The sequence below is a fragment of the Ammospiza caudacuta genome, chromosome 11 (assembly GCF_027887145.1).
Source record: "Ammospiza caudacuta isolate bAmmCau1 chromosome 11, bAmmCau1.pri, whole genome shotgun sequence".
Classification (NCBI taxonomy): domain Eukaryota; kingdom Metazoa; phylum Chordata; class Aves; order Passeriformes; family Passerellidae; genus Ammospiza; species Ammospiza caudacuta.
Genome location: NC_080603.1, coordinates 24,490,144 through 24,514,605, shown reverse-complemented (window position 1 = coordinate 24,514,605; position 24,462 = coordinate 24,490,144). Strand labels below are relative to the sequence as shown.

The following is a 24,462-nucleotide window of genomic DNA, read 5'->3' as shown; positions in this document are numbered from 1 at the left end:
GCATCATGTTGAATTCTCTTCTCCAGCTCCTGAATAGTCAAAATTGGATGAGGTAGCTCAGAAGATCCCCCAGTAGGAGAACTTATTCGTAGTCCCCGTGTGTCATCCAGCTTTTCATGGCTTTAGATTCCATCCATGCTGTCCATAGATCTCAGCCTCAAAGTAATATTGTTTTTTCCAGGATGAGATTCCCATCCTCATCAGCCTTTTCCACAGCAAACTCCACCAGACTGGTTCCATCTCTTGTGCCAGGGACAAAGATGTTCCTACTTTTTCCTTGAGACTCATCACTGGAAATTTATTAATGAGCATCCCACAACTGAACAATTCCTCTTTTTTCCTCACCATTAATATCCTCCTTAGCTTTTTCTGCACAGAGAACTGCTCAAGGTTAAACAAGGAATTTTTCGTATCTATGAAATGCTTTGCTGAAGTCTGTATAGATCAGAGTTTGCATCTGAAAAGTCAATAATAGAAGAAAAATGTTATGTTAGTTTGGCAAGGTTTAGCTTCATAAACTTTTCAGAACTTTACAGCGTTTATATTAATCTTTAATTATAGTAAACTTCAGAAATATTTTTGATTTTTGCACAAATTAGGAGGTCAGGTCTAAAACGCCTGTAACTGCTGACATTGCCTTTTCCCCCTGTATATCTAGGTGCTTAATTTATTGTTGTCTTGATGCTGGAATTAATAAAACATGCTCAGTTTGCAGTACTCAGCCCAGGCATTGCTGATTTTCTTGGAGGGCAGGCTGCTTTTTGGACTGCTCTATTTCTTTTTGTGTAGTTCTGGGTTTCTCAGACACTTCCTGTGTCAACCTTTGTAAGAACTGAGTTTCTCCACGAGTTAATCACAGAATTATGAGTTGTGGGTTCCATCCCAACACCATTAATTGTTGCTGGATGTGGCCATGGCTCTGTGGATAAAGAGCCATGCAGGCATGTGTGAAATATTTAATTGCCACTTGCTTGCTGCAGCCCTGGGCTCGCTGTTTGCTGGAGCATGGGCAGCACAATTCCCACATGCACCATGATTTTATTTGCATTTAGCAACAAATACTGCTGATGTTAATATCTGCCTCCCCGAAGAATTTTAAGAGAAAGCTTATTAAACCATTTTCGGTTCATCAGCTCCCTGTGGACAGCAGTGTTTAAATCCTGCTGTAGAATATGTAAATACCCACCTCTGTGTGCATGGCAGTGTGGGGTTAACCCTGTGGATTAAAAGAGCTGTTCCAGGGCATGTAGAATTCCTTGACAATAAAGGAAATTAAATACTTCCCCATGTATCAGAGTTATTACAGCAACAAGAATACTTTTTGCTTCTTAGATATCCAGCATAAGGAAAACAGGATCCTTGTACTGCTAACTTTTAAATAGTTCATTTATTCTTTTAGGAGAAATTGGTCCTTAGCATTTGAATATTTCTTTTTCTTTTAAACCATGGACCTTGATGAGTACTTTTGGAATATTTGTTCATTCCAGAGGGGCTGTGGCTGCCCCATCCCTGCAAATGCTCAAGGTTGGATGGGGTTTGGAGCACGCTGGGATGGTGGAAGGTGTGGAACTGGATGATCTTTAAAGTCCCTTCCAACCCAAACTATTCTGAAATTCCCTTTTTTCACGTCCTTGGTCTCAGACTAAAGGCAAACTGAGTGGTGGTGTTTAAACTGTATGTTCAGGCACCTGAGTTTGACCCATTTTGGTTAAAAATGAATCTGGATAAATTTAGGGGGTTGCAGATCACACATGGGGAGCAGAGGAAGGAAGGAAGGAAGGAAGGAAGGAAGGAAGGAAGGAAGGAAGGAAGGAAGGAAGGAAGGAAGGAAGGAAGGAAGGAAGGAAGGAAGGAAGGAAGGAAGGAAGGAAGGAAGGAAGGAAGGAAGGAAGGAAGGAAGGAAGGAAGGAAGGAAGGAAGGAAGGAAGGAAGGAAGGAAGGAAGGAAGGAAGGAAGGAAGGAAGGAAGGAAGGAAGGAAGGAAGGAAGGAAGGAAGGAAGGAAGGAAGGAAGGAAGGAAGGAAGGAAGGAAGGAAGGAAGGAAGGAAGGAAGGAAGGAAGGAAGGAAGGAAGGAAGGAAGGAAGGAAGGAAGGAAGGAAGGAAGGACCCATTTTTTTCATATATTTTTTCTATAAAATATAACAAAGCTGTCTTAATATTAAAACATCTCTTTAGTTCTAAAACCATCTGAAAATGTGGGTCAGGTCTTGCAGTTGCTACTCACTCCAAACACACACTGCAGTCTGTGAGTGTCTATGGGGGAAAAACAAACAGAAAGTCTTGGATTTCTTTTTTCCATTAGATTTCAGTATCACCATTCCCATGAAATTCTCCTGGTTTCTGTTAATAGTTGAGAAATAGATTTATAGTAGGTGAACTGACAGGAGGAACAGGCACAGACAAATGCTCCTTTATGCTGCGGATAAAGCACCTTTCAAAGGCAATAAAAACATCAAGAATAATGGAAAAAAAATCTCCTTTTTCATTTCATCCTTCCCTCCAAGCCACTACATTAATTAGCTCTCTGACTGATTACTCAGTCAAGGACTTAAAAGATCAATGGTGACAGTAGCCAGGCAGGTAATTTGGAGGAAAAACCAGTAAAGTAATGCTCTAATGTCTTTGGGAGAATGAAGTGTGGTCTAGTTGTGTCAGCAGAACAGGCAGAGAGGGAAGGTACACCCTGCTACACACTACCGAGTTTCATTTCTGTGACAAAGCACCTGCAAGTGTATTCCTGGGATTTCATTAGCTCCTAATTGCAAGCAAACAAACAAAGCATTTATTCCTTTGAATTTCAGTATTTTAAGTGCCAGTGATGTGCTCAGCACTGTGTCAGACAAAGGGGGGAGCTCAGGCAGCTCACATCTGAGATCCACCAGCAGTCCCAAAGGGATGGGCAAGCCCTGAGGAGAATCCCACTTCTGAGCCCTCTTTCACTTTGATTTATTTTGTGACTGCGTTTTCAGTGATGTAGATGAGAGTTGCCAGCTCGAACATCTAAAACCCAAATTTTGAGGGGGCTGCCTACCCCGGAGGATAAATTAGGATGATTGAAGTATCAGTGCTGGCTGGGTCTGGGGTTTTAACAGGCTGAGGCTGCTGGAGTGTTGTTAGTGCCTGCTTTGTGTGATTGACTTCATCCCTTTAGTGCTGCCCTGGCACTCACTGAGCTGTGCTCTGAACCAACTGAAAAATTCATCAGGGCCAGCAAACCTCTTTTATCACGTATTTTAAGAGTTTCTTGTTTTGGTTTTTTGGTTTTTTTTTTTTTTTTTTTTTTGGTATTTTCATTTATTTGTTTCAATTTTCTCAGAGGATAACTCTCTGAAATTTCCTGTACTCTGGATGGATCAGGAATATTTGATAATCAGATTGGCCAAGCCTCCAAGGGCTCCCAGTATCTCCTGACTTGATGAACCTTTAAACACCCCTAGCATGAATATCCCAAATTTGGTTTCTCTGAATGAACAAGCATGAAGGTTCTCTGCTAAATTTTTGAATGAGTTGCTTGTTCAGCTGCTTTCAGGTGGGTATCAGTGTGGCTAAAAGAAGATCACTGTGGAAAAAAAAATTGTTAAACACCAAATAAAATAGTTCCTCCTAGAAAATATTTAGTAATACACAGCTCTGCCAAAAAATGGATTGCTCTAAACTTTCTAAACCCTAATTCTTTCCTTTGTGTTAAGGCTGGAATAGCTGCATTAAATTTAGAGGTACATTTGGCTCTCACCTGTGTAGGTCAGAGATGATGTGACTTTCCCCCCAGTGTGTGATTTTAATTGGAATGTACACAAGCACACCAGATTATCCACTCATTGGAGTGTCGTTATCCCAAACCCAGAAATAGATGAAAGTACTCCCAGTTGCTATTGCCTGCCAACATAAAACTTATTTTAGGATTATATTGTCAAGAGTCTGTTCTTACCAGAGTTTTGGTTAAGTAATGCTGAAGAGAAAAGCTCAGGAATGAGATCAGTGGTCTTTATAGAAGTAATTGAGGATGTGGGTAACATTTTATTTTCCCAATCAGATGTAATGGGTCCCTACAGAAATATCCTCCTGACTCAAATATCAATGGGCTTCTGCTAATTATGTCAAAAAGAAATACAGAAATACTTTTTTTGAACATTTTTCTGTTTGGAGAGACTGAGTGGGGTGAGGGGACACCTTATTGAGGGGAGGTTGTAGTGAGGGGAGTCAGGTGTGTCCCACAGGAGAAGAAGAAAAGGTCCTAAGTATTGCCAGGGGACGTTTACAGTTGATTTTAGGGAAAAATTTCTTTGTGGAAAGGGTTGTAAGCATTGGAACAAACCTCCCAGGGCAGTGGTGGGGTCACTGTCCCTGAAGTGTCCAAAAAGCCTGAGGATGTGGCACTTGAGGACATGGTTTAGTGGTGAATGCAGTGGTGGCCGACAGCGGATTTTGATGGTGCTGAAAGTCTTTTCCAACCTTAACAACTCTGTCATTCTCTGATCCTACTGCTCTGGGGCTGAATTGTTCAGACCTTTTCTATTTTCCCTCCCTGCCCTCTCCTCTTAAGGAACACGAATGAAACCCAGACTCCTGTGGCACTGGGAGAGTGCAGCTGGTGACTCCAGCCGGCAGGGAGGAGGAGGAGGAGGCCGGGGAAGGAGCAGGATGCTGGCGGAGAATTCCCAAATAATGCAAACCTACTGAACAAACACCCCTGCCCACGAGCAGTGTCCCTGTCCCCATGGCCACCACAGCGCTCACACACGGATTTGTCCTCACTCTTGGATGGCTCTGCTGCTCCCAAGGAAAGGGACAGAGGGTCAGACGGCAGAAATGCTCGCAAGGACAGAAATGAAGCAGGGATTTCAGCTCCAAGCTAATGGATGGGGTTCGGAGGCTGCTATTAGCAGAAATTATCACTCTGTAAATGTACTCCAGGCAGCATTTTTCACAGTTGAATATGGTGTTATTTTCCTAGTTATCCATTCCCTGACAAGTGGTTATAATCAAAGCTGTCTGTGAGCACTATTATCAGAAACTTACTATTGTGTGCTGGAGGAAAAAATATCACAGGACGCTGCAGTGCCAGAAACTATTGTAGGTTTTAAAGATCTACTGCCACACCAAGTATTTATTTATGTACTGCTTTTACATCCTGTGGAAGAAAATAATTTTAACTTAATTTTCTTGTCTCCCCCAACTAGTTTGGAAAATGCACCTCCCAAAATAAGTCCATAATTATGATTAACAACACGGGCCAGATCCTCAGTTGCTGTAAATTAGCATTCCCCAATTCCTTGCAGTGGAGCAAAGCCAATTCCTTGCAACACAGAAAGCTTCCCGTGCCCTTGGCATGCTGCTTTACATCTTTAAAGGTATTAACAAACATTCTCTTTAATGTAGCATTGTACAGAATTTGCTCTGGCCAGATCAAACTTTAAAAAGAAAAGAAAAGGATAAATCTGGCATCATGGTTTTAAAAGTCTTTAAAATTATCTCGTAAACAAAATGAATTACTTCAATATATTGTGTTGATGAATTAAATCAACAGAACTGCTACTGCTCTGTCGTGTGATCTGGCTGCAGAGAACAACTTTATTTTCTTCTTAATTTTCAGGTTGGCCATATACTTAACAATATTACTGTAATTCTGGCACAACTCTGTGGAAGAAGGAGCTCCAGTGAGACAGCACAGAAAGGAAGTAATTAACAAAAAATGTTTATATCTGTATAGTTGACTACAAAACATGAAGAAAAAAAATCCCCTACCACAGGGATTTTGGGGTTTAAGGATATGAATAGGCAATGAAAAATTCTGCACTTTTCATTTAATAAATCCTCAATAATGATCAGATTAATTTGAGCAGCTGAGTAATCATTTCTGAAAACATTCTCTGGTTTAGGCTGCTCTGCCATGCTCTCCATTCTGTTGGTGCTGATGAAAATGATGGTCCAAGGGTGGGATTAGTGAAGAAAAATCCAGAATTCCTGAGGATCCACTGACAGACACATTACATCTGAAACAGGTACTATTTCTCATCCCAGATCTCCCCTCCTCAGCTTCCCCTCTTTTTCATCTTCCACCTGGGAATTGCACAAACAGAGCCCAAAAAGGGTTTTGGAGCAATCCTAAATCAGGGATACTGTGAAGACAAATGGTAAATGTCTGTTACCCCAGCTGCTAAGTTAATTACTGTAATGGGAAACATCTTGACAGAAGCATTGCATATGGTTATTAGCAATTAACCCACCACTCCAAAAATCACAATTCTGCTAATAACAGAACAGAGCTCAGCCTTCCTAATTACAATCTCTGCACGAAAATTTCTTTGTATCAGATTGGACTGTTAAAGCCTGTAACTAGCTACAATTTAAAAAGACTGGCAATGGAGATGCTGGGAATTAGACAGAAAAATTAAAATAGAACAGGATGGCGTGACACTGACTCAAAGTTTTGGGCAACACTCGTTCATGCTTGGGGATACACAACAACTGTCACAGCCTGTTTGTAGGAAATTACACATCAAAATTAAAATGCTAATGAGGGGGGAAATATGCTTTAAAGTGGAGAGGATGGGATGAGACATTATGAGAGATACCAAATCTTTTACAGAATTCGTGATCTGGACGTTGTTGTAAATAATGTGCTGAATTTGGATTGCACTGGAATGTGACAGAACAATTTTCTGATCACCAGGAGAGGAGAATAATGCAATTTCCATCCCTTAGAAAGTCCTTCAGTACTATATGGAGGGCACGAGCTGTTTTCTTTTTCCCCTAACCACTTGTACTCCAGGCAATTGCATCCCATTATAACTGCACAAAGCCACCAAGGGGAATTGGCACTTTACCTGCTCAGCTCAAAAGCTGGTTTAGCTGAGCAAGATGCAATTTAATTTACTCCTTTTCCCAGCCAGGAAAAGGTTCACTCTGCTCAACCTGTCCAGTGACTGCTTTGGTAGTGGCCAGGGTACTGTTTGTAGATGCTGAGGTCAAAGATGCAGAAGTTATAGAAAATAAATTTCAGGACAGCAGGAAGGTGCCTGGTTGGTCATAGCAAGGATGTGGAATATAAAGAAGTCACTAATGCTGTTCCCTGAGCCCTTTTTACCAGAGCCCAGTGTAAAAGGTGGAATAAATGAGTCACCTTCTACCTCTGAGTCAGGTCTGAAGGTTTAACTGACTTGGGATCCCAGCAGATCAATTATCTCAGGAGGCTTTGAAACTCCTTCCACCAATGCTGCAACTCTACCCATGGGAGTCATCCCATTAAAGCCAACAGCTCTGCAGGATATTCTCAAATAAAACACAGCAGAGGAGAAAGCATTGGATTTGAGAAGAGCACATTGCACTGGCTGGGTTGGCTTTGGAGCTCAGGACAATGCCAAGGTCACAGCAGCTAAAGTCTCCTCAGAAAGGAGAGATTTTTTACTCCAGGGTTTGGCTGCAGCTGCATTTTGCTGTGTGGCCCCCAGGCAAAGGTCTCATCTCTTAAGTGGCCTTCACTCTGCATTTCAGTACCTCCCAGTTCGCATGTTGCTGGTCCATTATTCCTAACAACTGGGTATAATAAATGTTGTGTATAGTTTGTAATGATCACACACAGCTTTGAAGAACAATGTTGAATAGTTTAAGTTCCTTAAGAAGGAAAAAATTAAAGTATTCTTTTAAAGACTAATTTACCTCTCCTGGAAAAATCCCCAACAACTGAGGAATGAGATCTTTTGCTATTTTGCCATGATGTGATCCTGAAAATAATCCAGGTTGGGATGACATCACAGGACATAATGAACACTCAGCCTTGACATAATGAAGGTCTATTATTTAATGAAGAAAGATTTTCTGGGGTTTAAGAAATAAAATGATTAAAAACTATATTCTCTGTGGGAGGTAATGAGATTAGCTCAACACAAGGTCCTGTGGAGTTAAAACTACTCCAGACACAAGAAAGCCTCAGCCATTCATTGGAAATTTCAGGGTACAATTATTCTGCTCTAAGGCCAGATAACAGCTGTGAGTTTTCTTCCCCATGAAAAAGAAATCAGTTGATAAAATCTCCAAGGGATCATGTCCATGCAAGCTTCAAAGCAATGAACAATATAAAACCAGTTTTCTTGTTATGAATGGTAAATGTTTACCTACTCCAGCGAAGGCCTTGGAAAAATAAAAACCATACAGGAAACCACTTGTAAAGTGTGTGGAAAATGAGAAGTGGGTGTATCGTGTTACAGGGCTGCGAGGGAGACAAATGAATGCTCTGTGAAGCAGAGGCTGACTGCTGGCTGGTGAGGATGCTGGTGCACCCACCCAGCTGTGCCCGTCACAGGTTTGTGCAGGAGCTCCCTCAGAGCAAGGGGAGACCAAGCGAAGGAATCGCAGATTTCAGCCCTGGCTGGCTCAGGGCCCATCTGCTGTTCACAGCCCAGGGCCTGGTTAGTCACAGCTCTCTGGAGAGAGGGAAGCTGTGCTGTAATGCACCTGGAGACCTGCATTAGATCATGAAACGCTTAAGGTGTGTTTTTCTCAATTTTTTATGTGCTACTATGCACAGCTCCCTTTCCAGGTCAGTTGGTCTCCCTTCTCTCAGAGTAAAGGGGAAAGAGTTGTGTTTTGACAGCACTAAAGGTCTGGAGAGATCATAAAGATGAGAGGATGATCTGGAGGACAGCAGGCAGCTCTGGGATTTACAAACCACTCCTGAGTTCCCAGTTTTATGTTTTTGCTGTCTCTAACTCTCGGCAGCAGCGGTGTTATCCCTCCCTCAAGATGTTCAATGCGTTTATTTTCACTGTTACCTCTCGGAAGCGCTCAGACACGATTGCACTGGGCATCCTGCACAGAACAAAGAAGGGCCAGAGGAAATAAAGAGCGGCCAAGATCCGTGTCCGTCAGCATCCCGGCAGTGCAGGGAGAGCAGGGCGGGCGGCTGGAGACTGCACGGGCATGGAGAGCATCCCTGCCCATCTCCCGCCGGAGCTGATCCCCGCGGGATGCGGAGCAGGGGAAGCTCCCTTTGCAGGAGGAGCACAGCAGCGTTCCCGCGGGGAGCTCCCGGGGCACGGGCTGGGCTCGGCACGGCACGGCACGCGGGCACGGCTGGACGCGGCTCGGCACGGGACACGGGCACGGCTCGGCTCGGCTCGGCTCGGCACGGCACGGCACGGCACGGCACGGCACGGCACGGCTCGGCTCGGCATGGCTCTTCGCGCTGCGGGGCGGGCCCGGCGGGGCGGGGATGGGGCCGGGCCGGGGCCGCCCCGCCCGTGGCGCGGCTCTGCCGCCGCTTTAAATGATTTGGGGGCCGGGGCTGCTGCTTCTGCCGCTGCTGTTCCTGCTGCTGCTGTGGGTGTCGGTGCTGCTCCAGCCGCTGTCGGTGCTGCTCCAGCCTCGCTCCCCGCAGCGCCATGCGGGCCGGGCCAGCGCTGCTGCTGCTGCCCGCGCTGCTGGGCTGCGCTCTGGCCGTGGGGCCGCGGCTGCTGCCTGGCATGTGAGTGTCTGTGCGGGCCTGTGGGACTGTCTGTGCGGGGCTGTGGGAGCGTGTGACTGTCTGTGCGGGGCTGTGTGACTGTCTGTGCGGGGCTGTGTGACTGTCTGTGCGGGGCTCTGTGAGTGAGTGTGCGGGCTGTGTGAGTATGCGGGGCCGTATGCGAGTGCGAGTGTATGTGCGGGGCTCTGTGTGAGTGTGCGGGGCTCTGTGTGAGTGTGCGGGGCCGTGTGAGTGTGCGGGCTCGGCCGGGACACGCCGCCTGTGGCCCTGCCGGGAGGCTCCTGCTCCCCTCGGCTCCCCTCGGCTCCGGGGAAAGTTTGGGTGGGTTCGCCGCAACTCCGCGCATCCCCCAACCCGCGGGGCTGTCCTGGCTGGGCCTGCGGGGCTGCGTGAGGGAACGCTGGGCTGGGCTTGGCTCTGCTGTGAGAGGTGAAGGCAGCTCCTGCCTTTGCTATCAGCGTGGGGAGAGCAGCAGGACAGAGATCGGGGATCCGTGCGGGAAGGTCGGGGAGTGAGGAGCATCCATCCCATCCATCCCATCCATCGTGCCGCGGCACAAAGAGCCGGGCCCGCACGTGTGCGGCTGCAGCGGCGCCGGGGAACTTTCTCCGAGGGGCTCTGCACGGTGTGGGCAGCAAACGCTCTTTGTTGTAAACGCGGTGGAATGTTTGTGTCCGAGATGGTTCTCGGGTCGGGTTCTAGAAGGAAGTAGCTGGCCGCGTGCACGAAATCTCCGTTAAAGTTTTCGCGTGTTGAAATTGAATGTTGATGGAAACTGTTTCCTGTGTGCCTTTACTTTTCCTTGTGTACCTTTCTCAACTTGTGTTTTAAGGAATGTTGTACCCCCCTCTCAAAGCAACCTGACAACAGCCTTTTCAAATATCTGTGTATAGCCTAATTTCTAACCTCTCTTGTCTTCCTGGGTTTTACCTTCATCAACTTCATGCCACTCTTTCATAATTAATGTCTTGTATTTGCTTTCAGTTTAGTTCTCTATTCTATCTGAAAATTGAGATTTCCAAGCCTATTGCTCATTGGCTTTCTATGCAATACATATTTACACATCATTTACCAGAAGTGCTTTTAAGGTGGTTTATATTACTCCATTTTGCTGGAGCACGAAGTATTCATCACAGTGCTTAGAGAAGTTAAGCTCATTCTGTGGTAAAACATTTTCCTTTGTTAAAAGTGCTCTGTGTTCCTTTCAGGCATGCTTTGTGCTCTCTTTCTGAGCAATTACTCCATCAGGAGGAGGAATAGCATTGGCCTACATTAATCTGTTTGCATTTGACAGCAGTAATAACTATGATTCTGCACTTTTGAGGCTGGAGGTGCTGTTAACTGTGAATTGCCTCCAAAGAATTTTTTGTTTGCCTTTACCTTTTTAAAGGCTGTGTCACTGAAAGAGCAGAGGGAGCATTCCCTCCTGGAAGGGATGCTGTGTGAGGATGTTGCTGCTGGGCTGGAGTCAGTGGCAGCAGCAGTGCACTGTCAGCCAGCAGCAATCAGGAGCAGCCACACAAACCCCCAGACTGTGTCAGAGCATTCAGTGCTTTTCCCAACAGTCATAATTCTGAAATTACTGCCTTTCTTCCTGATTTTCCCAAGCTGGAGCAAGTATAAGTATTACTCCAAACTTTCTTGCTATTTAGGGACTTTGGTGTGAGCACAAATGCAAGATGTCACCACCCTTTAGGAGTGACTCTGCCAGCTTTCACCAAGAAACAGTGACATGTCCAGGAGGATTTTTGAAATGAATCCCCTTTTTCTAACAATTCTGGTTTGACTTTGGTCATCTGCAGTCAATGAAATCAGAACAGCAAATGGATCCCTTGGAACACACCATGCTGAGTGTGTTCTTTGCTGTTGTTTTGATTGAGATCTTATGTGGCTGAGGCTGCACAGGATATTCTTCATAATTGTTTTTGTTCCATTGCTAACTTGAGCATTTGCTCCTAGCTAGGAATGGGAGGGATCTGTGGGGATGTTGGTGTTCTGCTTCCAAGCCCCCTGAGGAGATTTAATGTAGAACAGATCAGAGAATTATGAGATATTTCTATCAACTGCTTTTCCATACAATTAGCCCTTGATGATCCTCTAATAGAACTTCAGAGAACTCTGGAATGACCAGAGAACAGATATGCCATTTTCATTGTAAAGCGTATTTGGGCCTTTAAATGAGGAATTAGCCATGTCTGATGATAAAAAGCACATTTTTGACACTTTGTAGTGAGCTCTCTAGCCCAAAACTGGGGTGTGTAAGACAATGCAGGTGTGATGTGTGGTTATCTAGAAATCAGGGGGAGCTGTGGGACAGGGCAGAAATGGGAACCAAAGGAGGACTTGGGTTGCTGTCAGAAGTGGTAAATCCTCTCCTAGACAAACATTCCCCTGGGAGCTGGAGCAGTACAGATGTCTGCTCATAGTCAGGGGTGCAGGGCAGAGCAGAGGCAGTGGAGTTGTGAGCTGTGTGCTGGGAACCCCCTTTGTGCAATAAATATCACCTTTCAGAGCTGGGACTGGGACAAGAATGCATTCCTCTGTTCCCAGGTGAGGATTTCCTTGCCGAAGGCAGGAGATCAGTTTGGTTCTGTCAGCATTAAACCCCTTGCTGTGTGGCTCTGCAGGTCCAGGATGGCATCTGAATGGGCTGCTCTGCTTTTAGAGGATCCAATCTCAATCTTGCAATAAAACTGTTTTTCTTTACTGCTCACACGTTGTATCTGCATATTTTCATTTATCCACGAGCAGTCTGATCGCATTCCAAGGAACACCTGGATGTGGATTCCTGGCTGAGTTACTGTTTTCCAGCTCCTCCAATTCTTTGGGGCAGTATCAGCTTTCTTGTGCTCCTCCTGATAAATCACGTTCCCAAAAGGAAACTCTAGCATCCACATGTTATCTGCATCTGCAAACCTCGAGTAAACCTGGCCCTTCAGCTGCTCCAGCTGTTGGGTGCAGTGACACAGAGCTGGTTTTGCACCACTGCAAACAGATGTGCCTCTGGACACTTTCTTCAAGTGACACAAATAAAAATTCCTTTCAAGGTATAATTAAAAAAGGCAAAGTCCACTATTTTCCACATTTCAAGAATTAACTGCTGTTGTGAAAAGTGTTTCCATATGAGGGGATGCCTCTGAGTTGTGATTGTTGCAGCAGAAAAAATTGCATGTCAATTTGAATATTTGGAATGCAGTGCAGAAAACAAAATGTGAAATGCTTCCACAAAGTATACAGAGATACAACTTAAAGCTGGAGCCTGGAATTTTGTTATAATACTGTCCAAATGATGTGAAAAGTAGATTGTGTAATCATTTCTTGGTGAGAAATTGTCTCAGTGTATTGGCTGTTTAGCCAATATACTTTATTTTCACCTCTGGTGATGTCAATTTGCAGGTGTGAGGAAAGCTTGTCTTTCTAGCATTAAATAAAGGCTTAAAGTATGTTTTCTTTTTTCAGTTGAGCTGAATAATGTAGTGGAATCCCCTTGCACTTCTTTGGATGGGTTATCTTACACTTGAAGGTTTTGTAGTTAAAATTTGCAAGTTTTTCTGGTGAAAGTAAGGTTTGCTAGTGGCGTATTCAAATGTGTACCATAGTTTAATTTTGTATTAAATTTTTACATCAAGTGGGATTAAGTATTTCTCTTTAAACCTTGGTTGAAGTGATGCTGGCAGATGAGGGAGTCATTGGCAAATTTTGATTTTGGGCTGAATTTTGCATAACTTGTCTTCAGCTGAAACCTGAAGCCCTTCTTCCCATTCCTGTCTGCTCAGACTCCATAGGGCTGCAGCAAACCCTCACTCCAGCCTTTGAGGCTTGGATAATGTGATTTTAGCAAGCGTGGTTTAAATGCATTGGCATAAAATTCCTGGTGGTTTTATCCCCTATTTCCCCAACCCTTGAATTTTCTGTTGAAGACTGAGATGTTTCTGATCTTTGTGAAGATCACACCGAACAGAAATAGTTTTTTTTTTCAGCCTGTGCACTACAGGCTGCTGCCAGCAGATAGAGCTCATGCTGGTCAGCTCTGCAGCACAGAATCCATTCCTCAGGACTTTGCACTTCAAGCTTCTGTTTCACAGCTCCTGGAGGCATATTAATTTTGAATTTAGTCTTTTAACAGATGGCAAAGCGCTCTTTTCCTCTTTTTCTGCCCCAGTGTATTCACTGTCAGGAGACTTGAGGATAATGAACGAGTGTTGTGGTGGTACTGTGCTTTTCCTGATTTATGACGTTTTCCTGCTCTTCAGGAGAAAAATGAGATCAAGACTTTCTCCTAAACTCTGAAATAGCTGTAAGACAGCACTGTAAAATCTGATAGCCTGAAGTTGTTATATTTATCAAAAATGAACTTGAACTGTAAATATTTTCCAGTTTTAGAAACTCCTGAGTTTGTGTCAGAGACATCATAAAATGGTTTTAAATCTCACAAGAGGTTTAGAAACACTGCTCATAATCATAGTAGCTTACACAGTACTGTATGATTCTTAAATCTGCACATTTAAGGTAAAAAAGTAAAGGGGAATGCCCCTTCACTTTTAATGGGATTGGACTTCTCACATGACTCTCCAAAAATACACCCTAAGAGGAAAAAGCTTGTCAGGATTCTTTAGGTGTAATTGTTATGGAATGTTGCTATAGTTTAGTTATTTATGCAACAGTTTAATGTGCTTGAAATGTGTTTTTGCAGTATTTCTTGAGAAAATTGCCTGGTTTTTGCTTTGACTTTTCTTCTGCATTGTTTTGCTTTTCCTAGTTGTAGGCATGCCATGATCTAGGTATGACAGGCTGTGGAATATTTTTAATAAATGTGAAGAAACCCCCTGGTGAGGAGGGATGAGATTATCTGTGGTGGCAGACCTGGTCTCCAGGTGACTTTTTAGCAAAACTTTGATGGCAGTGACACTTTTGGCTCCCAGGGGGTTAACAGCCCATATTGCAGACTTGTGTTATTCACCAATTAAATACCTTCTCTCTTTGAACACAGTTAATAGATTTCCTTCCTCTGAAATCCAAGCCTGTTATTGCTTACATTCCCCTCTCAAATCTATTGCTTTTAATTTATTTCTGAGCAGAAAGAAATTTCCTTTCATTACTGCGAAATCAAAGCATTTGAAAATGATGTACTGAACATATGCAGCTTGTGCTTTGGGTTCCAGCTTCCAGCCTTGCTTTAAAACTAATCATTAATTGTTCCAGAGGAAAACTTGATATTTCTGCCTTTGCTGGGAGATGCTGTGGGCTGTGATGTGTGCCCTGAGCTCCATCTCAGTGCCTTTCACCTGGGGATGGATATTTGTGTGTGGAAAGGGGAATGTTGCTCAAGTCAGAGCGCTGACACTTGCTTTTGTGATCTCCAGTAGAAACACCTTCACAGAATCACAGAATTTCTGGGTTGGAAGAGACCTTTAAGATCATCGAGTCCAACCCATGTTCTAACACCTCAACTAGATCATGGCACCAAGTGCCACATCCAGTCTTTTTTTAAACTCATCGAGGGATGGTGACTCCACCACCTCCCTGGGTAGATGATTCCAGTATTTGACCACTCTTTCTGTGAAAAACTTCCTCCTTAATTCTAGCCTGGATCTCCCTTGGTGCAGCTTGAGATCAGGGGGTTTATTGAACACAAAACTAGCTCAAGAACAAAGAGAGGCAAAATGAAGGTGCCAAGGTGGGCAGGAGTGTGTTGAGGCTGGGGCAGGGAGGTGGGTTTGGCTGTAAAGTAGTCATCCTGCCCTACCCATGGAAAAGCTTTGGTGGGTGGCTTTGAGCTCTCCAGGAAACAGGGGAGGGTGTCAGGAGTCAGTGGCATTTCCCCCCATCTGCATTATCAGCCATGGTGGGTAACCTTGTGAGGAGGAAGGCAATCTGCTGGTGTTTCTACTGACCAAAACTGCTTGGGGTTTCCCCTCCCTATTCACAGAATCACAGAAATTCTAGGTTGGAAGAGACCTTTAAGATCATCGAGTCCAACCCATGTTCTAACACCTCAACTAGATCATGGCACCAAGTGCCACATCCAGTCTTTTTTTAAACTCTTCGAGGGATGGTGACTCCACCACCTCCCTGGGTAGATGATTCCAGTATCTGACCACTCTTTCTGTAAAATACTTCCTCCTTAATTCTAGCCTGTATCTCCCTTGGCGCAGCTTGAGACTGTGTCCTCTTGTTCTGTCACCTTGCTGTCTTCCCTTTGTAAGTCATAGCAGAGCTTGGCACAAAATCTTGTTTAGAAGAGAATGCCATGCCCAGACCATGTTTTTATGTACATGACCTAATTCAATATTGAAAATTTAGTATAATGTCTCAGGGTGTGCCTGAGAAGAGGCTTTATAGGGTGCTCTGTAATGTTTTTTAATGAAGAAATCCCCATAAATTGTGGAATAACTGGGTATTTTGGGCCTGGTCTTCAGGTTGGAGTATTCCTCTATAGTAAATAAGTTTTTATACACCTCAGCCCTCTGGAGACTCTTTAGTGTTTGTAATTGCTGGTGCTCTCCCTGCCTGACCAGTGCACCATCAAGGGTGAAAATACAGCTGTGTAAACTTCTCTCATCATTATATTGCTTGTATTTTATAATTGAGTCAAAGCATGTCCATCTCTCTCTGTAGAGTAGCACCAGGAACCTGTGGGTTATTTAGAACCTCAGCATAAGTAATCCAAAAGATAAATTAAGATTTTTCCCCCTTCTACTTTGCCACTGTTGAACACTAATCCACTAATGCATGTTAGTTTTTCTGTGGTTCAAATTAATTAAATATTTAGCTTAACCAAGTTTTCTGAATGTTAAAGCAAACAACCAAAAACCTCAAACCAAACAAAAAATCCCAAACCCCTCAAAAATGGACATTGGTATCAAGGTAATGATTAATAGTGAAGTAAAAGACTTAGAATATTTTAACACCTAAAATGTTGGCATGTAGGATTTTTTCTTACATATATTGCATACATTAGATGTAATCATGTTTGATTGGAAGGTATATATTCCATGTTATTTTTAAAAGTAAGCTTTAAAAAAAAGTTTTGCTTTGAAACTGCTAAAATCTGGCAGGCACCAAAAAAGCAGTGAACAATTCCTGGATATGGTTGCTGAAACAGAACTGAGGATTTCAGTGCCTTCTAGCTCATTTCATTGTCAAACAGTGTGGCACCTGCTGTAAACCAGAGTGAGCTTTCTCTCCTTGTGACATGTGGTGTGACACTTGGAATGATTCTTGTGTTAATATTTGAATATCAGGTCCCTTTGTGCCTTCCCGCTGCAGGGAGCTCAGGTGTGTGCACCTGGCTGGTTTATTGGGGACTGGAGTTTGCTGGGGTGTTACACACAGGGCAGTGATAATGGCAGTGGGTGTAATTAATGTGAAATTACACCTAGAGCTTCCCCTCTCTGATTTCAGACTTTTACATCCTCAATTTAATGTGGATTTTGGACCCTTATCTGCTTTGTCTTAACGATGATTGCATGCCAACTATTTCTTAGCCTCTTTTATGTGATATCCCATATGATTTTCTAATTAAGGAACATCCTTGGGACCTGGGTCCTTAAATTTTATAAAACTGAGTGTTTGTGCTGCTTGGGGCTTTGCAGGCCTGGTCACTGGTGCTCTTCTGGATGTAGCAAACAGAACTATAAAACTGGATGTTACTGGGGATTGAATCTACATGATGCTAAGAAAAAAAAAAAGAATAAAAATCACTCCCTGATTTTAAAATAAAAAAGAAGAGAAAAGGTGGCTTGGCCAATCATGGTTAAATGATCTGGATGTGCATGTTTACCTTCTGCTTTCCTTGCCAACCCAAATAGATGGCTCTGTGCTGTGGGAGGGAGGAGGATGGTTAAGTGGAAGGTAAACGACGGGCGCCGCACTTTGATAGCGGCAAGAACCAAAAATCTTATTGTTGTTGTAATAGCTGAGTGTGTAATTAATCATCTCCTATCGATTTGCTCTTCATCTAGATGCAGGGCACAAAGGCTGAAGGAACTCTCATGTTATTTGGCTGCTCCATCTAATCAGAGGGAGGATGTGAGTGAGACACAGAGTGCATTAGCAACCTGTGGGATGGGGCAGCCTGGTGTGCTGGACCTTGCTGCTCAGAGCAGCAGTGATAATGAGACCTGATCTAAACGAGCCTGGTGCTTACAAGCCGTGTCCCACAGGGGCTGTGAACATCACAAATATTGATACAGGATCAGGAGAGAGCAGGGATTGATTAGTGGTCAAGGGAGCAGGATGTCCTAATTGTCTCTGGTAGTGCTGATTAATTTGATCAGGGAAATGAGCCTTAAAATAGATTAAGGGTAGAAAGGGGAGCTTGGCAGCTTAAAAAAAAATAAATAAAAGCCTTTTCTGTCATTCTGGCCTTTGTGAATTATTAAGCAATATGTATCTAGAGACAAAATTTATATATATAAGCCAATATATGTAACTTGCTCTTTGGACCTTTTGTTTCTGTGGTCTAGTTCCCATATGTTTCTGAAAGGTGCCACCTTTTCTTTTTGCAGGTCTTTTTTATAAGACAATGGTGATGTTGGAGGTGTGAGGGGATTCAGACAGTTAACCTGAAAAGCTCCTGACCAAATCCTTTGTAGCAGTGTTCAATTAAGCAATATGTATCTATGTATGCAATATGTATTTATATATATAAGCCAATATATGTAACTTGTTCTTTGGACCTTTTGTTTCTGTGCTCTGTTTCCCAATTTGACTTTTATTTTCCTGTGTTCAAATAACACAGTTTATTCTGTGTTATTTGAACACAGTTTTTTGTCCTTTCCAATTGAGATCATATAGATTAAAAACTTTTAATCAGCATCTCTTTTGCACACAACATCACGCTGCTGCCTGTTTCTCCTCTGCAGTGCCACATGTTTCTGAAAGCTGCCACCTTGTCTTTCTAGAAGTCTTTTTTTATAAGACAGTGGTGATGTTGGAGGTGTTGAGGGGATTCAGACAGTTAACCTGAAAAGCTCCTGACCAAATCCTTTGTAGCAGTGTACAGCTATTTTCAGGTCAACACCAGTGTATCTCCAGTGAAAAACCAGTTATCATCACAGCATTGGAGAGTTTAGCCCTGACTGTAATCTTGGTTCCCTTAAGGAAACTCTTATTTGATCTTTTCAAACTAAAACTGAGTAAGCAGACTGAGGTTTTCTAAACTTTTAATAGCAGCGGAAGGGGAAGGAGCAGCAACCAATTAGTGTTTTGAAAAATCCAGGATTCCAGCAAGTTGCTCCTGATGACAGGTTTCGTCTATTGACTGATTTATGGGAAGATCAATAGTGTTCAGGCTGAAAATCCGTCAGCTGAGGCAATGCAGTCTGCAACATCTCATTTTTAGGGAGATGCTAACAGCTGTCTGACTCAGTGTAGAAGGTGGTGTCATTCAGGGAGTCTCTGTGGAAAGACCTGAAATCAGACAGCCAAATTCGTCTTCGTTAATGTTTTGATTTAAAGTTTGTGCTGTTGAAAGAAATCTTTAGGGATATCTTGATGTGTGTTTGCTCTCTCACTGCTGTTAAATCTGCCTCCCTTCAGCTTCTTGTGTTGAGTTGGGTAAAAGTAGATGGGTAGAATGAGAGATTTCCTTTGGCATTCCAGGTGTTGGGCAGAAAAAGAAAATATCCCTATCACAGAGATGTGATGGACCTTTGCAAATGGAAGTGTCCAAGGCCAGGGCTTGGAGCAGCCTGGGATAGTGAAATCTGTCCCTGCCCATGGCAGGGGGCTAGAACTGAGTAATCTTTAAGGTCCTTTCCAACTCAAACCAATTTTTGTGGTAGATCTATTCCTTTTCTCTTTAAAATTCCAAACACAGGAACGAATTACATCCCGCCTGGAGATGCTTTTAATTTTCTCTGAACTTTTCCCGTTGTGCTGAGGTTCACAGGCACCTCAGCCAGATGATTAGCCCAGGCTGCTCTTGCTCTGTGTTGGTCTAATTATCTGTTCATTAGAATCTCAAGTCTTGAGCTGGGAGTGTGTAGGGTGTCTTTGTTTAAAGGGCAGTCTCCTAATGCAAATATTAAGAGAGCTTTCTGCCTTGCCTGAGTCAGACTGACAAGCTAATAATAGCCTTGGTGTTAGCCTTGGCTGGCACAGAGCACCAGTGCAAAAGGGTTTAAAGGCATTGCTGTATCAATCAAACCCTGGCCCATAATATGCCTTTGAGACTTTTGCTTGTTTTAACACTTAAACTCCCATTAAGAAACATCTTCTGAATGCAGAGGGCAGGAAAACAGGAGCTGTTCTCTAATACACCACTACATCAACTTGAGGCTTCTGCTCACTCCTGGATGGCCTCTAATTAGAGTGCCACAGTGCTGGATTGTGCCTTCACTCGTTCCAGGAGCTGTTCTGAGGTTTAGAGGTGTCCAGTAAGTCAGATATCCCAAAACCTGCCCTGCTGGCTGTGTGTGTGTGGGGAGCTGTGAGGATGCTGGATTGTTGGAGAGGGCATGCTCGATTCCCAGCTTTGCCAGCACGGGATTACATGTTATGCAATTGCTGCAATTTAATTATAGTGTTTCAGCAGTTTTGATATCTGCCTTTAAATTATCCCAAGGGCACCAAGGAGGAATGGCTTACTTTGAATAAATCTTCATAAACATATGACTCTGCTGCTAGCTTGTTTTGTTCTGTGAGCGTCATTTGTTCCCATTAACCATATCCTAGAAGTCAATGCTGCTATTCCTGGAAACATGGCAATATCACATGAGGAGGAACTTGTGGGATGGGCTCAGCGTGTCATTACAACAATTGTCAGCTCCTCTCTTTTATTTATGGAAGAGCGATGCATATGAATGTACCTTTATCTGGAAAGTTTTAGGCAATTCTAATAAAAGGAGATCTGCATGAATTATCAGAACATGATGTTCTATTCACTGGAGGGAGAATCATTTTAAAAAGTCTGCTAAGTGAGGCATGGTTGCTAAGTAAGGCAAGGGTTTTATTAGACCAACTGACGTAATGGAAAGGAGGAAAAACAGGCAAGATTTTGGGCACACAAAGATCTTCCTTGGATGGGAAACAAATGGCAGACTTTGTGCTAAGAATGGCTTGGGAACAATGCCTCTGAACTTCAGCTAAATGTGTAAAATGGGGAGGTAGTTCTGGAGGGAAGGGGTAGCTGGGACACATGGGAAGGATTGATAAATGATGGAGATGACATTGGGAATGTGGGGGAAGCCTGGTTGTTTGAGGGATTTGGGCTGTGACCATCTCCTGTTCTGCTCTGAGGTGTTGGCACTGAGGAATGGGAAATATGGAGCAATATTGAGTATGGGCTGTGCAGCAGAGGAGGAAGAACATGGGGGGATGTCCACTGGTAGTGTGGTTTAGGATGATGGAGATGATTGCTCTAGTTGTTCTCAAGGCTGGAAGAAACAGATATTCTAGTCCAGGAAGGTAACTTCTGCCAAGGTCAGGTGTTGCAGTACAAATGGATTTACTTTTTTTCCATGGTGATGTAGGACAGCCAGAGCTTACGGCTGTGGGCTTTCTTCTCCTGCCTTCCTTTCCATGGGCTGCCTGAATTCCCGAGGGCTATTTGGATTCTGTCACATGCTTGGAACTGATGGGAGATCTGACTCCCCCAACAGCAAACCCAAAACTGATTGCAAAAAAAAAAAAAAAAAATCATTCTGTTCCTCCTCCTGGAGTGTCCTTGTTGGGCAGAGCTCCTCTTTGCCCTGAGATGATGTCCCAGGTGTTCCCCTGGCAGCTCTGGTGGCCTGGCTTGATGTGCCATTCTCCATAGGGTGATGACAGCATCCTGCACAGCACTGGGGCTTTTGTCCACTCAAATCCTGTGGGATTTGATCCAGGCAGGGCTTCTCTCAAGTGTTCAGCTCAGTAGGAAAATTGATCATGGTTATGGTGTTTTCTGGTTCTGCACAGGCCTAATTTAATGATATTTGTAAACCGCTTGAAGATCTGTGGATGAAAGATGTTCTCTCATTAGCAAGGCTGCCTTGTGTGGTGTTTAGGCTTCATAGGAGTTAAAAAACTCCATAAATCCTGAATTAGAGACTAACAATATCCACTATAAGTGATGGTGACCAACTGCCAGGCAGCTCTTGGGCTAGAGCTTGAGCTAGAGCTCTTGCTGTCTGATTAGTGCCACCCCCAGGTTTTCTAGCACAGGGTCTTGTTCCTACCTGTGACCCAGGTTTTCTAGCACAGGGTCTTGTTCCTACCTGTGACAGGGGAAACAAGTGTGTCAGGATGTTACTTGATCACTCTCTACCTTCTTCAGACTGAAATTTGGGGAAGGATTTGTCTGCTGAATGGTGGTGTTGCCAGGGTGGGTATAGGAGGTCCCTGTTCCCCCCTGTGTTTGAGTTACTGAGGCTTGTGCTTGCAAAGCCTCCCCAGGCTGTCCTGGGGAATTGGTGATTAAATTATTGCACTAACAATCTATAAACTACTCAAAAAAATCAGTGAGTTAATTTAATTCGTGTCACAACAGGTTCCTGCCTTCAAAGATGACAGAACCCCTCATTCTTTATGGTTTTATTTAGACCTTGAGTGTTTGCTGCCGTTGTTTTCTGTCATGAAAAATTTCCTGATTTATACCAGGGCAGAGATGTTGGGATAAGGCAGACGAAATCTTTGCAAAACCATCAGCATGTAACCTTTTTTTTGACCCTCCATACCTCCTGCAATCCTGCTATTTTTGTAACCCTGGCTAGATAGCAGGATGAAGATTACATATCATCCTCCAGAGCAGAGCTTTTATTTTGGTCTTGTTATTTTAGGAATAATCAGCAGAGAACAAGGATACTTCCTCTTACCAATTTCGTGTGTTCCCCTGAGGGGACTGATATCAGGGGGGCTCTTACAGAATACACAATTTCCCTAGCAATAGTTCAGATAAATCCTATCTGCCCTTGAATCTGTGGTAAATCTTTCATTGACTTGTGAGGAGCCTGAATTTCAGTGCATTGTTCACATGCTAAGGCTTGGGCCTGCAGTGTGTTCCAACACCTGTAAAAATTCTGCTTCAAACACCCAGCAGAGCTTTGTGTGTTTCTCTAGGTGTCTAAATTTGGTGTTAGAAATAAAAATTGTGCTTTTCTTTTCCCCTTTGCAGGCCCAATGTGTGCCCAGTGCTGGAGCTGGCTCTCGTGGGACACCAGGAGCCCTGCATCCAGTCCTTCAGCCGCATGGTCAGGATGTGGAAGCAGGGCTGCACGAACAGGAGGTGGTGTGTGAGCTATGAGAGAAGGTAACACATTTTCTGTTGTTACAAATGGGCTTTGTTGCTAATCTTTGTGCAAGTTTAACTTTTTTGTGAGAGGAGTTGTCAGCTGTTTCATCTGAAATGTTATGGACATAGTGTCCTCCTGAGATTTGACTTGGAATCTGTTATTGCTGAGTGGAAAATGTGACTTTTTAATGTGTTTTGGGTTGCTCATGAGCTTCATGGCTGGCTTTAGATTCAGGATTTTACACTATCAGAAGATGTTCCTGTCTTGTTCTTGCTCAGGTGAAGCCCAGCTGTCAAGTCATTGACTTTGAAAAATTGAACTTCTTTCTATTTCTGTCCAATGCTTGGAACTGATGGGAGATCTGATTCCCCCCACAGCTAAACCCAAAACTGATTGGAAAAAAAAAAAAATTAAAAAAAAATTACTCAGCTTTGGCTAGCCTGAATATAAACTCTTCAAAATAATGTGTGGACAGAGCATATCATACTGGGTGTTGTTATCAGGATGCAGTTTGCTGTATTTGCTTCGTTTTTAACGACGACTCCTGATGGAGGCTGAAATAAAGTCTCATAAATGTGACATATGAGTGCAGTGTGCTGCTGGGGAGGTGGGAGTGGGTGGGATGGGAGCTGTGACTGCTCTCTTACCCCTCCTGTCCCCACAGGTCTGGCTACTACACGGTTTACAAGCAGGTGTACAGGATGGAGCAGCAGACTGTCTATAAGTGCTGCCCCGGCTGGGCCCAGCAGGACAATGAACCCGGCTGTCTGCACTGTGAGTTGGGACAAAACTGGGACAAAACCACCAAATGACACCCTCAGACCCTGCCTTCCTACTGAATCCCCACTTCTAGACACAAGGGTTTGCTTCTTGTGGTTTATAACTGGTGTTTCCCCAGTGATGGGGGAGTAAGTGTCCTTTAAAAAGATAAAAGTGCTCGTGTAAAAGCAGCAAATAGCTCTAATTTTAATCCACACAGTTTGGATTAACAGTTTAAACTCTAATTGGAGTTGTTGTAGCGTTTTTGTGCCAGCCTGGCTTTGACAGGCCAGCCGAATTTATTGCTGTTACCCAAATTATGCAGAGAAATCTGCTGTGAGGCACTTTCCTTGGGTGTAGCACTTGCTAGTCTGACTGGTTTTGGCATTTTCCCTTCTGCTGGTGCCCTTGAGCCAGTTTTATTTCTACCCTGTGGTTCTTCATCTGACGAGAAGCCGTTTCTATCACTAATTTCTAACAATGATTGGATATTCTCCTAAAAGATGGAATTTAATTGAAATGATAAGGCAGCACTTCAGCCACTGCTAACAAGACATCAGTGGAAGATGGCAACCTACTCAGTGTTTAGTTTTGTTACTGTTTAGTCAGTAATTGTGTTTTCTGTATGAAAGTTAGCATCTGTTCTTATTTATTTTTTAATCTTCATACCAACTTCAGGGCTGCATTCAGAGAGCTTGCTTTTATGGTTGTCTCTTTGTAGTTAAAACACACAAAAAAAAAAATAGCCTGAGAGGTATTCCTGTTAGTTTCAGCCTGAATCTACATATTTAGTGTGCACCTGTTTAGTTGTAAGAAGTCAAAAATATGTTTACAATCTGTGTTTTAATCTCTGGTGTAAAGGAGTTTAAGGTATGTGAGCACCAGTGGCAAAAGGAAATTTTCTTCCTGAAAGAGCAGTGCAGGCTTGCTTTGAATTCTTTAAGGCCCCAAAGTGGTTGAATTACTCTTTTGTGTTTGATACTCTTTGCAAGTTTGGCTCAAGCATGTGGAATTTAAGTTGTT

The 24,462-nt window shown here is 43.5% G+C and overlaps 1 protein-coding gene across 1 annotated transcript in view; it reads left to right on the top strand.

The window, feature by feature from the left end:
- The first annotated feature begins 9,329 nt into the window (after positions 1–9,329).
- LOC131562615 (multiple epidermal growth factor-like domains protein 6) overlaps positions 9,330–24,462 on the top strand; it is a 189,767-nt gene continuing 174,634 nt past the window's right edge. Inside the window, exons 1-3 of the mRNA XM_058812439.1 lie at positions 9,330–9,463; positions 22,563–22,697; positions 23,345–23,454. Of these exons, the coding sequence (XP_058668422.1) occupies positions 9,381–9,463; positions 22,563–22,697; positions 23,345–23,454 (328 nt within the window). The 5' untranslated portion in view covers positions 9,330–9,380. The remainder of the gene's footprint in view (positions 9,464–22,562; positions 22,698–23,344; positions 23,455–24,462) is intronic.